We start from the raw sequence: 14,008 nt of genomic DNA on the forward strand, positions 1-14,008 counted from the left end.
TAAAAAAATTAAAAATCCAAAACATTTTATAATTTCACTTAAAAAAAATGACTACAACATTTTATTTCATAGACTTTGGGTATATTGGTTTTTTACTTTTACTTTTACTTCATTGGATTCAATAATGCTCTGAACTCATGCCCACCTCCCATTGTCTTCTTTAATTATTTTCTGAACCCTTTCCCATCTAGTATTGTCATGTTTCAATTATGTTCTAAACTATTGCTCATCTTTGTCCATCTCCCTTTATTGGATTCCCTTATCTTTCTCTATCTTTTCCCATTTTCATTCAATTATGATCAGACATGAAAATGGGTTTTCATTTTGTCATCTTGCCATTATTTCCTTTCTTCCTCCTTATCCTTTTGTCTATTTAAGAGGAATTATTCTACCCAATCAAACACACAATCTCCTTCAATCTCCATAACATAAGCTAACGGCCGTCTTTCGAATGCTTGCATATGGGGGCTCGGCAGACTCCACTGACGAGTACTGTAGATTGGGTGAATCTACAGCCCTTGAATGTTTACGGAAGTTTTGTTCTGCTATTGAAACCTTGTATAACCAATGGTACCTCCAATCTACAAATCCAGCCGACCTTTACAAGCTCTTGCACAAGGCTAATCACAGAGGATTACCAAGCATGTTTGGCAGTCTTGATTGCATGTATTGAGAATGGAAGAATTGCCCCACTGCTTGGGCAGGCCAGTTTACCGGCCACAAGCATAAGCTAACTGTCGTTCTAGAGGTTGTGGCGTCGTATGACACTTAGATATGGCATGCCTTTTTTGGAGCTGCCAGATCCAACAATGATATCAATATCTTAGCTCGTTCCCCAATGTTCAATGATGTAGTCAATGGAGTGGCTCCCCAAATCCAATATGTTGTCAATGGAAATGTATACAATATGGGTTATTACTTGGCTGATGGGATCTACCCTCGTTGGGCCACATTGGTGAAGAAGATTTCCCAACCCGATACTCCAAAAAAGACTCTTTGCCAAAAAATAAGAGGCTTATAGGAAGGATGTTGAAAGAGCCTTTGGAATCCTTCAAGCTCAATGGGCAATTATCAGGGGCCTGTCACGGCTCGGACCCAGGGGTCGGTGGAAACCCCACACTCGGTGCGTGAGAAAATAAAAGTAAAATAAAATAAAAAGAAAGCTAAAACAGGGTTTAAAATAAACTTCTCTTATAAAAATAGCTCCAAAATCTTACAACTTTACAATTAATAAATAAAGCTCTATCACTCTCATCTAATTCAGCCTCAACTGGTTTAGTACTTTTCTTGCCCACTAATTCATCTAAAAAATTAAACAGGGTGAGGGGTGAGCAACCACCGCTCAGTTGGGACATGAGACCTTACCACAGTAGATTGATATAACTAAATTAAGTAATATGCAATCACATAGCCAAATATCACATTAATAATATTAATGCATGAATGCTCTTCATCTACTCCCATTAATTCATATAACTGGACAAGCAGACTTGCACGTCCCATAATACCACTTGATCCTGAATGCCCATTTATATGAACTAACACCCATCTCAATCATCCCATAATTCTCCTTTTGTTAGTCATCTTGTCTAACTCCCTGTCGCCAGTCTCGAATCACCTAATAAAAACCACGTGCACATTGGGATCCTTGAGACCTGGTACCTACCAAGAGTTAGACTTAACTACACAAAAGATCACTCACATCACCCTCTTTTCCACCATTATTTTCTCAATCCAAGAACTCCAAATAATTTCCATGACATGATATAGTTCTTTTTCACATATCTCATAAAAATAATGTAATCATTTCAATATCACCAATGTACATATAATCATGCCAACATTAATTAAATAATTAACAACCCGTAAACACCCAATATCAAGAACATTATAATATCAAGAACATCCATCAAATTATAATATCATGCATAATATAGTGCTCACATAATTTAATTAAATCAATCCCCGTAAAGACCACCAAAAAACCCCTACCTCAAACTCCTCCAAGAATATTATTACCACTCTCTCTTTCTCTTTCTCTCCTTCTTGTGTGCAACCTCTAATCTTACACAAGGTTGTTATCTAGTGTTTTCAACAATAATAGAGGGACCTATTTATACTTAGAGAATGTCGGTTCCTACTAGTGCTGAGAATTGGCAACAACTATGGATAAGTTTAAACAAAAAGGAGAACTTGCCTACTTATCCTCCAAGGAAGAATATCTACTCTATTTAATGTTTTAATACTTGCATATGGGTGCAGGTGTCAATAAAATGAAAACTAACTTGCCACCTTATGCTTAACTGATGCCAACTAGTAGTAAAAAGTTACTCCAACTTTTCTTGCTACTAAATCTTAATTCAAATATAATATAACTTATATGTATAAAAGATAGGTCGCCTACCATTGGTGGTTTATGTACTTTTTACCCAAGTAAAGTATATATATATATATATATATATATATTATGGTCTTGTAGATAAGAAAGTTTTACCTATAGACATGTTGTGATTCCAAATCTATTCTAAATTCTTCATGGTGAGTTGACATGTAACACCCCAACCCCAATTTTAATTATTCATTAAATTGTTAAATTTATTTAAATTATGAAATAACAATTTTGTCCTTGAGATAGGGTCATATTGGTCACTTTTTAATCTGGTAGGATTTTTGGGAATTAAATAGCATCATTGCATAGAGTGTGTCGATACCAGTTGGTAGACACATAGTGGGCTCAAAGTGGAGCTGTAACAAAGAAGTTATGATCAACGGAAGTGCAGTGGCACAAATGTAAATATTTTGAAGTTCAATTTTTAAAAACCCAAAACCAGATTCTTTTTCTCTCTCTCTTTCTCTCACTCTCTCTCTCTCTCTCTCTCTCTCTCTTCTCCCCCGACGCCGCCCCCCCCCCCCCCCCAATAGCACGAACAGGTTGGCCATTCTTTGGCGAATAACCACCGCAGCCAACTGCCGTTTTTGACAGGGCCGGTTTGGAGATTTGCCGATCGTCAGAATTTTTCTGGGCACCCACTCGCCGGCAGAGCGTGGGCACTATTTGGGTGACCCTTTTTGTCCTAAAATGTTCCCTATGTCGTCTCGAGCACGACGGTATGCTCGGATTTGAATTTGGTTATCGTCTTACTGTCGATCGGATTACGCATATTTGGCATTATTCGGGTTCGATATGTTCGAACAGTTGGATTGACTCCATTTTCAAATATGTTGATCCAGGCATCTCTAGGATTGTGTATGAATTCGCAGATCGTGAATTTGAGCCCCGGATGCCCTGATTCAATGATTCGAAGATTAGGTTAAATGGTAACCGTCCGATCGCGAGCAATCCGACCGTTCGATTCAGACCAAACTTGCAAGACATGTATAACCTTGTGGAACCTATAGAAACTTTCGAATCGGAAATCGGAGGTCATGGGCCCTGTGGGCCCGGTTGACCAAAAATGAGAAGTTTGACCAACTGTCGACCACGGGTCTTTTGAGACCATCTCATCCTTTGTAAAGGTACTAGAATGGCTTTAGGACTTTTCCAAGGTTGTGTGTACACATTAAGTTTCTAGGAAGTATGGGCTAGGGTGCATTGTTGGAAACTTGATTTGGTTTTGGTGGTGATATTGGGTGTAGTAGTGATATCGGTGGAAAATTGATTTGTTTGGTAATGGGTATTTTGGTTAATGAGGTTATAAAGGCGGGTTATTGGTTCAATTTCGGCCGTTATCATGCGATACGAGACTTTCCGTTTATATTATTATTATTATTATTATTATTACTATGATGATGGATATTATAATTCACTTATGGTTGATAGAGGGGTGTGGTGTCAATATGGGCCTAATTAAATGCCGATTAAATGTTTACACTCAAATATATGTCTATGTGTTTGGGTTGTGAGTACATTGGATATCGGTGCGGGTTTTAAAAGGTCGACTTGGAAAGTGAATAATAAGGGTTATGAAGTCTGGTTTGCTTATTGGCATATTATATGTATGTGGAATTGGTTTGAGAATGGATGTTGGAAGTCATGGGTGATCTAATTCGATCTAGTGAATTCTGAGGATGGAATATGTGATTATGGGAATGCTTATTAATATTACTATTATTATTGGTGCTATTAATATTATTTATAAGGAATTATGGTGTTTTGGATCTTATTATCTTGTCTGATGGGATTTTTAGAGGTTGTATATTTCCTAGGTATGTGAATAGTGTTTTGAATATTTATAAATTCAAATGGGCTCATTTAGTCTTGATGTCTTTCTTGATTATGGTTTTAATATGGTGTTAAAAAAGGAAGTACGGGTATTATTTTATTATATATATTTATGCTTATATGGAAACGATTTGTTTTGGAAATTGGATTTTGAGAACATTATCTTTATTATATAGTAGTCAATGAAAATAGATTTTGGAGCTTGGCGATGACACGACATCTCAAGTAACCCCCCCCCCCCCCCCCCCCCCCCTCCCTCTTTGGATACTGATATTGGAATGGATGGATAATGAATACTTGGAAACTATGGTTATGGTTTGGATATGATCGGAACTTGGGCACCCTTGACGGGGATGTTTCGTAGACCCTTAGTGGGGTAGTATGCACGCGTAGGACTTGTCACAGGCGCACGAGTATAGAGGATTCTGTTGTGCGTGCTGGTGAGCTTAGTCCCCCGGTTGGACGGCTTATCCCTGGCCACACGATTATTGAGGATTCCTCCGTGTGGTTTAGCCAAACGATTCCTGTGTAGGACTTGTCATAGCCAAACTATCATATGAATGTTTAAGTCATGGATTGGAAAGTGTTGTTCGGCAACATACGCCTTGGATAGGGTATGGTTGCGGGGTGAACTGACATAAGGGAAGGAATTTTTAATGTGTTCAGTGTGTGCCTTTTCGGATTTGAAGTCGTAGATGAATCTAAAATTAATCATTGGTTTTACTTTAAATAATTGTATATCATCTGAAATCGTGATTATTGTTTTAAGAACTACGTGTGGCTTGATCCCTCACAAAAGGGCACGTAGGTAATCTGGGGTTTAACCTAGGTGCAGCCGCAAAATAAACTGTTTGAGCTGTGCTTGTATTGTTCTAAGTAGGCCTGTAAAAAAAGCCCGGGCCCGATGGGCTGGCCCGAACTCGGCCCTATTTTTTAATGCATGGGCTTACCCGGCCCGAAGTAATGGGCGGGCTTGGCCCGGCCCGAAGTCTAATGAGCAGGGCTTGGGCCTTATTTTTAAGCCCTTTAAAAACCCGGCCCGGCCCGACTATAATTATTTAATTTAATTAATATAATTATATTATATGTAATATTAATATTATTCTGTCGACAACTTTCTTTGTTGAAAGTTAAAGCATGCTTTGTCTCATTAAAAAATAGAAAGTTCATGCATGCTTTGTCGGCAACTTTCTTCCTTGAAAGTTGAAAGCATGCTTTGCTTTGTCTCATCAAAAAAATTCTTTGGTTGATTGAAAGCTGACAAAGAAACGGCTATCTAATATAACTTTTCTTTCTTTAAGATGGAGTAGCTATCTTTCTTTCAAACCAGAGAATTTTTTGGTCATCCAGAGACTGGCTTGGCTTTACACTCTCAGCAGCTTTCGAAGTCTCACCCTGGCCTGCAACTGCTTTCTCCTTGGCTCCATTAGGGTTCGTAGTATCATCCTGCAAAGGTTCTTTGCCTTTATTTAGCACAGGTCTGGCTTTGCATTCATCTAGGCTGTGGCCTCTCATACGACAGAAGGAGCAAGACTTCGGGGGACTCTCGTCTCTCACACTTATGCAGTTCCTCAAGTTTGCGGTATTTTATATACAATTTATTGAAGCATATTAGTTGATTTCCCTTGGTATTTGATCTCTATTTAAATATCTGTTTTCAACTTGTGCTTGTGCTGTTCGAATTTTCTTGTTAATTAGAAATTTTAAAATGGACTCTACTCAAAGCCAGCGTATTGAGATTCCTTTAATGAACTCTACACAAGCAATTTTTCATCTAATGAATTATCACGCTATCTTGATTCACACACAGAAATGGATGATGATGAAAATAATCCTTTAAATATTTTGGCATGGTGGAAATCACAGCAAAAAAATTACCCTGTGCTTTCCACCATAGCCCGTGATATTTTAACCATTTCGGTGTCTTCAGTTGCTTCTGAATCAGCTTTTAGCAAAGGTGGACGTGTTATAAGTGACCATCGAGCAAGTTTGGCTCCAAATAGTGTTGAAGCGTGCATTTGTGGAAGTGATTGGATTAAACAAGAAAAAAAGAAAGTCAAGAAGAAAATGATTGTACAAGATGAACAAGAATGGCCTGAGTGGTTTGTCCAAGATGCAGAATAAATATTTTCATTTTTATTGTTTTGTAGTCTATTTCAATTTTGTTTCAACATTATTTCAAAATTTCAATGTATTGTTGTTATTATATAATTATGGATGAAGTTTTCAAACATAGAAACAAATGGAGTTTAATAAAGCATAAAATAATGGCCCATTTTATAGGGCTAAATAGGCCCGACTCATTGGCACGATCATAAGCCCGAAAATGTTAGGCCCATGGGTAGGGCCTGGGCTTTGTATATTTGATATAGGGCTGGCCCGGCCCGGCCCGATAATTCCTTAGGGCTGAAAAGGCCCGTTACTAGTTAGGGCCTGGGCTCACACCTCTTAGGGCCGGGCTGGCCCGGCCCGGCCCGTTTTACAGGCCTAGTTCTAAGTGGGGAAATGAATTTTGGAAGAAGAAAGATCTTCTCTGATTGCTATTACATTAAGTGCTATGGGTGTATGAATTTACAAATGAGTTCAAATGCTAGAATGTTTTAGAAAATGTTTGGTTATGAGGCCGGAAGCCTGTTTGTTTGTAGTGTGTAACGTACTTTGTGCATGTTGATGTTTGGAGATTATTAACTGCATTTTTGTCATGTTGAAAAACTTGGTATAATCCGTATTTCAGGGGAGACTCTGTCGAAATTTTGGCAGAAAGTCTCGTCCCTCTTTTCCTTGTTTTGGAAAAGAGGCTATATCGTTAGTAAGTGGGCCTGGCATCAGTTGGATGTCGGGGCGGGTCTTGTCATGATAAGGCTACTAGCATGCCTTGTTGACACCTAACTACCCATTCAAGAATCATTTTACTAATGAATATACAAATAAAAATAGAATAAGATAGATATAATACATACATACATACATATATATATATATTGTTATAAATTCATACGTTATGGGTTTATAGGTTATGGATGCCCACAATAACAGCCACTATTAACTGATCGGTGCATATTTATATATCATTTTGTACCATTCTAACTTATGATTTGATTATGTTTTTGAGTTAAACTTGTGCTTTTAATAAATTTTGTGTTTATTTCAGTGTAATAAGCTTGAGACTCATTAAATGCATTTTGGAGACAAGTTAGCTCAAAATGGTGTCTGCAGATAAGTCAATTTCACGAATTAAACTGTACTTGCTCAGGATGAACCAGATGCTGATCCCTATATCATTAGAAAGATACAGAAATCTAGTTTTTGGAGCATTTTACGTTTCATGATTCCGAGTCTCCTAGAGGAAGTTATGCAAGTTTTGGCAGCTTAAGGTCAAATTCGGCAGCATCTGCGTTACTGGGCCAAAAATGACATTTGAAGGTCTTTCCGATTTTTTCTTGAGTTGGGCTGCATATGCTTGGAAATATAATTCAAAGGGTTTGAAGATCCAGATTTTTCCAGATTTTGTAGGAGGGAAGATCAAGCCCAAAACAAGCCCACAAGCTGACTGCAATGCATTGTCAATTCTAGTCTATTTTCAGCAGTCAACTTGCAAGGCCCAAAACGTACACTTGTACTACTCAGATGGGAATACATTCTTCATAAAGGTTATTCCTATGGGTGTCTATTATGAAATATCCAAATTTGAGCCTTATTGGATACATATTGAAACCTCAGGCCTTCCTACACCAAGCCTGGTTCGGAAGAATCGTTTTTTCCAGCAACCAAAAGAAAACCCACATGGGTTGGTAGCGAAAGGCAGCCACAATTGAACACCTTTGAAAACCCATGTGAAGAAAGCTTGAGGTGCAGCAAAAGAAGTATGGGATGGAATTGATTCCAACCACACTAACATAGACAAGATGAAGTGGGAGTTATGGATTGTATTAAAAGAGGAATGGTGGTGTTGGAATTCATCATGATGTTTCTCCCTCTTAGCCCTATAAATAGAGAAGTCTTCAAGCTTCATAAAACACCCCCAAAGGGGGGAGCTCTCAAACACTTCTCTAGAGCTCCCCTCCCTTCTCTCCCTCAAATTTTCTTAGTTTCTCTTTCTAGTTTTCAATTGTTGTAATGAAATCTTTGTGCTGAAATTCTCCTTAAGTTTTTCTTAGTTCCACTTTACTTTTCATTGTTATGTAAATTCTTTTCTTTAGTTTCAAGTTTGATTAGTTTCCAAGTTTCAATTATGGTTTTTGTTCTTATTCATTATGCTTATAAGTTAATTTGCTAGTTTGAATAATTGATCACCATTTAGGCTTGCATGTTAGCTATCTTGGTTTGAATTAAGAGTAGACACCATGCTTTAATTCGAATTGAACTATGAATAGGAAGAGTATGTATGGACATTCGACAACAGGGATTAGATACATACTGGGTTGTTTAAAATGTTCTTCTATGCTTAATGGATTCCTAATGCTTAGTTTAGGTTAGACAACAGATGATCAAATTAGGGAATTAGGAATACAAGGTTAGGACCAAACACCATGGCTTAATCATACTTTAACTAGAATCAATCCGTTAATCTAATTGAACTTGGGAACTTATCTGCTTGAGTTATTTTCTTTTCTTTCTTTCTTGTTTTATTTATTTTCTTTCTTGTTTTTTCTGTTTTGTGTAGGAAAACTAAATTGGATTATTCAATCACCAATCCCTGTGGAATCAACCTCACACTTACATATGCTATACTACTGAACGACTCGTGCACTTGCGAGTATCACAAGTTGAGGATGCAGCTGAATCGACGCAACATTAACCTATCATAATATCCATCATTATGTATTTGTAACCTACCAATGTATTTGTAACCTATGGGTGGTAGGTGATTTAGGTCTCTCTACCCCTATATATAGTGGCACCAAATATGAATGAAAGATAAGTTGATTTGAGCAAATTATACTTTCTCTTTCTTCCTCTTATTTCTCCCTACAAATTCCCTAGTTTCACAACACGTTATCAGCACGAAAGCTCTTGGTAATGTTATTCTCTATAGCTTAGTTCATCCATATATATATATATATTCTTTTATATACAAAATTCGATGATGGCTGTTTTTTTTTGTGAAATCATGTTTTTGACATGATTTAAATTGCCAAGAGTATCCTCCAAAGAATGCATGAACATGTAGTTTTTTTTATTGTTGTTATTGTTATATGACCACTATTCATTGAAAACTTGGTTGCATGCATGTTGTAGCTAATAACACGAGTAGTATGCAATTATTATTATTATCTTTCTTTCTTTCTTTTCTCCTTTTAAGTTTTTATTTTTATCTTATTTAAACACAATATGTTATGATGAGTTTTTTATTTTTGTTTATTAACAAGAGATCAGGGCCTGAAGTTCCTCGATCCTCATAATAGATAAGGACCTGAAGTTCTTTTATCAAATCAAAACCTAAGTTTCTGTGATTCAAAATAATTGAAGGCATGAAGTTCCTCAATCTAATTGTCTAAACATCCCAAACCAGAAGTTTTGGTGATTATATTTATGTTTACTATATCAACAATTTTTCTTCAGCTCTAACACATTCCATTTTCTTTTATATAGAAAATGTCGAACTTGGCAAATCTCGAATTTGTTGCACTTGACATATCTGGAAAGAACTACCTTTCATGGATCAATGAGGTTCATCTTGAGGCTATGAACCTAGGGGAAACCATTAAGGATGGCAATGAGGCATCCTCTGTGGATCGAGCGAAAGCCATGATTTTTCTCAGACGCCACATCCATGAAGAATTGAAGTGTGAATACCTTACTGTCAAGGATCTGTTGGCCCTTTGGGGAAATCTCAAGGAAAGATATGACCATCAGAGGACAGTTATTCTTCCTAAGGCTCGCCATGACTGGATGCCCTTGTGTTTACAAGATTTCAAATCAGTGGCTGACTATAATTCTGCTTTGTTCAGAATTAGCTCCAAGTTACGACTTTGTGGAGAGAATATAACTTATGCAAACCTATTGGAGAAAACTTTCATCACATTTCATGCCTCCAATGTGGTTTTGCAACAACAATATCGAGAGCGAGGTTTCCAGAAGTATTTAGACCTCATATCTTGTCTACTTCTAGCTGAACAGAATAATGATCTTCTGATGCAGAACCATCAGTCCCGTCCAACTGGATCTGCACCATTCCATGAAGTGAATGCTGCCTTGGCACCATCTCATGAGGCATATGTTACCTCATCACATGGCGACCGTCATCGAGGACGTGGTCGTGGTAGGAGTACCCGTAATGGTCAAGTCCAACATAGTAATAGCCACCGCTTGGGTCCAAGAAATACCCAAGCATCTCATAACCACCAGAAGTGGAACAAACAAGACAAGGAAAATGGCTCCCAACCTTCAGATGACAGGGTGATTGAGGGAGCATGTCATAGGTGTGGTACAAATGGGCATTAGGCACGTGTATGCCGCACACCAAAACATTTGGTTGATCTTTACCAAGCCTCAATCAAGGGCAAAGGAAAAAAGGTTGAAACATATTGGATGGATGCTGATCCAACAGAGTTAGAACCAGTGCATGCAACTCACCTTGATATTTCAGACTTCTTTGTTGGTACTGATGGCAAATCTTTTGATCCTATGATTAATGATGGGATGCTCCCCAATTAATTTTGTTGAAATTTTTTTTTCACTTTATGTTGTTTGAGCTAAGTTTAATTCCTGTTTTTTTTCTTTTCCCTTTTTCACATGTTAGTTTGGATATTTTTCATTGAATAAAATCAAATTAAAGACTTCATTTGATTTTATTTATTTACTTATTATTATTATTATTATTATTTTTCTTCGAATAACATTTTAATACATATATATTTTCTTATAAATTTGAAGGCATGGAAAACAATCATGGATCCTCTCATCTTGGGAGAAATGACGAAGATATTTGTCCTGCGGATAGTGCAACTACGCACACAATTCTTCGAGATAAAAAATATTTTGACAATTTACATTTATCAAAAGCAAAGGTAACTACCATACTAGGTTCTGCAAACCTAATTGACGGTTCTGGAAGAGCTCAAATTTTGTTACCCAATGGGACTCAATTCTCCATTGATAATGCTTTGTACTCTCTGAGATCGAAAAGAAATTTACTCAGCTTTAAAGACATTCGAATGAACGGGTACCATATTGAAACTAGAAATGATCATAATGTGGAGTATCTTTGCATTACCACCAATATCAACAGCCAAAGGCATATATTGGAAACACTTCCTGCTTTCTCTTCTGGATTGTATTATACAACCATCAAAGCAGTTGAAGTCCATGCTATCATGAACCAGAAGTTCATTGACCCAACGACCTTCATGCTTTGGCATGATCGTCTTGGGCATCCTGGATCCACAATGATGCGTAGGATTATTTCAAATTCAAATGGACATCCTTTAAAACCTTACCATAGTACTTTGTCCATTGACCAGTCTTGCAAAGCTTGCTCCCAAGGGAAATTGATCATCAGACCTTCTCCGTCAAAACTTGACTTTGAATGTCCATCTTTCTTACAGAGAATTCAAGGGGATATTTGTGGGCCAATTCACCCATCTTGTGGACCATTTCGTTATTTTATGGTTTTAATTGATGCATCTACAAGATGGTCACACGTTTGCCTATTGTCAACTCGTAATGTTGCTTTTGCTAGGCTCCTTGCTCAAATAATTAATGTCTGCCGCGCAAATCTCACGGCCTGGAGTTCCGAGTCGAGGGGATATGCGTTGACACGCGGCTTCCTGCTTTTGGGTGCGGTGCGGTTGTGCGCGGGCGTGCCAGCACGGTCTACCGTGCGTCGAGATGTTGATGAGTGTATGATGGATAAGTGGTGCGCCTGTTTGAACTCGTCTTCTAATCAAACGATTGTAGCCGAGAGAGGAACTAGTCTCGGCTGTTAGGTTCACGGCCTGAACTACAAGGCCGTTGAGTGATGGTGTTGGTGGTGGGTTTTGGGCGGTGCTCCGACGCGTTGCTCGGGGAGCGACGGTCGTATGATATATGGGGTGAGTGAACGAACAACAAGGATGGTGCTCCGGCGCCTTGAAAATCAAGGGTCGTATGATATATTGATGAATGAATTTTCCTTACAGTCTAACACTACTCCTAGGAAAGCAAGTAAAGATATTGAAAGTGCATTACAGGAAAAAATAAGTTGCTCCGTGGGAGGCTTTGGTTTGGTGTTTGAACCCTTTGAATGTAGCTTGAGCCTTGTATTTACAGGAAGAGTTCCTGGAGGAGTAATCGAGGCTGAAAATATGTATGGTGGAGCCTGATTAGAGCAAGTGGGTAGTCCAATCTACATTTGGGATCGTGAAGTATGGTGGTGTGACCCCATAAATCCTGGTGAATCTCGGCCGCCGCCCCGATCATGGACTCTGCGCTTCTAGCCATGGAGACGCATTTATGGCCTTGATAGCTGGTGACCTAATATCTCAAGCTGCCAGAATTCTTGTGAAAATGTCTACGTCTAATCACTCTGATCCTCATCACCAAATCCTGACTTCAATCACTTCCCACCTTCCCTCGTGCATTAAATGCTTATTCGTGGTCAGTGGGTTTGCTGCAATAAACAGAGGCACTACTTCATTAAATGAAGCCTGGGACCCTGTTGTCACGTGATGATTCGCCTTTAATGCCTTTGGCCGTGATTTTGCTCGGTCTCGGCCTGCACTCGAGGCCGAGATGATCATGCCTTAGCATTTTTCTTTTGTCTTCAGGAAGGCAAAGCACCCTGTTGAAACGCTGCGTTTCAGTTTTACGAGGAAGTGCCAGGGCCGAGAAAAGGCGCTCCTTCGGCCAGCTCATGGCCGTGATTTCTTAGGCACAAACAATTAAATTACGAGCACAATTCCCTGATTATCCAATAAAGTCAATTCGACTTGGTAACGCTGGTGAGTTTACCTCCCAAACTTTTGATGCCTATTGCATGTCACTTGGGATTGATGTTGAGCACCCAGTTCCCCATGTCCATACTCAAAATGGATTAGCTGAAGCTTTTATTAAGCGTCTCCAGCTTATTGCTCGCACTTTGCTGTTGAAGACAAAGTTGCCAATTTCTGCTTGGGGACATGCAATTTTACATGGAGCATCCTTAGTTCGCTTGAGGCCCATTACCCACCACCAATTCTCCCCTTTATAACTTGCCTTTGGGAGACAACCCAATATATCACATTTAAGGGTTTTTGGTTGTGCAGTTTATGTGCCAATTGCACCCCAACAACGCACTAAAATGGGTCCTCAACGTCGATTGGGAATTTACATTGGTTTTGATTCACCAACTATCATTCGCTATCTCGAACCTATGACAGGAGATACTTTTACAGCACGTTTTACAAATTGTCACTATGATGAGACATTCTTCCCGCCGTTAGGGGGAGAAAAGACCATTCTTGAAGAACGGCGGGAATTGGGTTGGAACATATCCATTATGTCTCATCTTGACCCTTGTACAACTCAAAGTGAAAATGAAGTACGAAAAATTGTCCACCTTCAGCAAATTGTTAATCAAATGCCTGATGTATTCACTGATACAGAAAAAGTGAAAAAATCACATATACCTATAGCAAATACACCAGCAAGGATTGATATCCCAATCGGATTAACCAATGTTGCAGCAAATGCATCATCTACTGCACGCCTGAAGCGAGGTAGACCCATTGGTTCCAAGGACTCAGCTCCTAGAAAGCGAAAGTTGAAAGCATATCCCAATCCCAATGAAAACGCTAATGAATATATTATTGGGAAAGAGATTCACCT

At 38.6% G+C, this 14,008-nt stretch overlaps 1 protein-coding gene across 1 annotated transcript; it reads left to right on the forward strand.

The window, feature by feature from the left end:
* The first annotated feature begins 9,817 nt into the window (after positions 1-9,817).
* On the forward strand, positions 9,818-10,666 carry LOC110770145 (uncharacterized). Its single transcript, XM_021974230.2, has one exon. It carries the CDS (start codon positions 9,818-9,820, stop codon positions 10,664-10,666), a length of 849 nt encoding a protein of 282 aa, XP_021829922.2.
* Positions 10,667-14,008: the final 3,342 nt, after the last annotated feature.

Source organism: Prunus avium, chromosome 2 (genome assembly GCF_965620075.1).
Source record: "Prunus avium chromosome 2, drPruAviu1.hap1.1, whole genome shotgun sequence".
Lineage (NCBI taxonomy): Eukaryota > Viridiplantae > Streptophyta > Magnoliopsida > Rosales > Rosaceae > Prunus > Prunus avium.

Excerpts from the sequence above, each read along its gene's own strand:
- LOC110770145 (XM_021974230.2), top strand. The coding sequence starts at position 9,818 with ATGTCGAACTTGGCAAATCTCGAATTTGTTGCACTTGACATATCTGGA.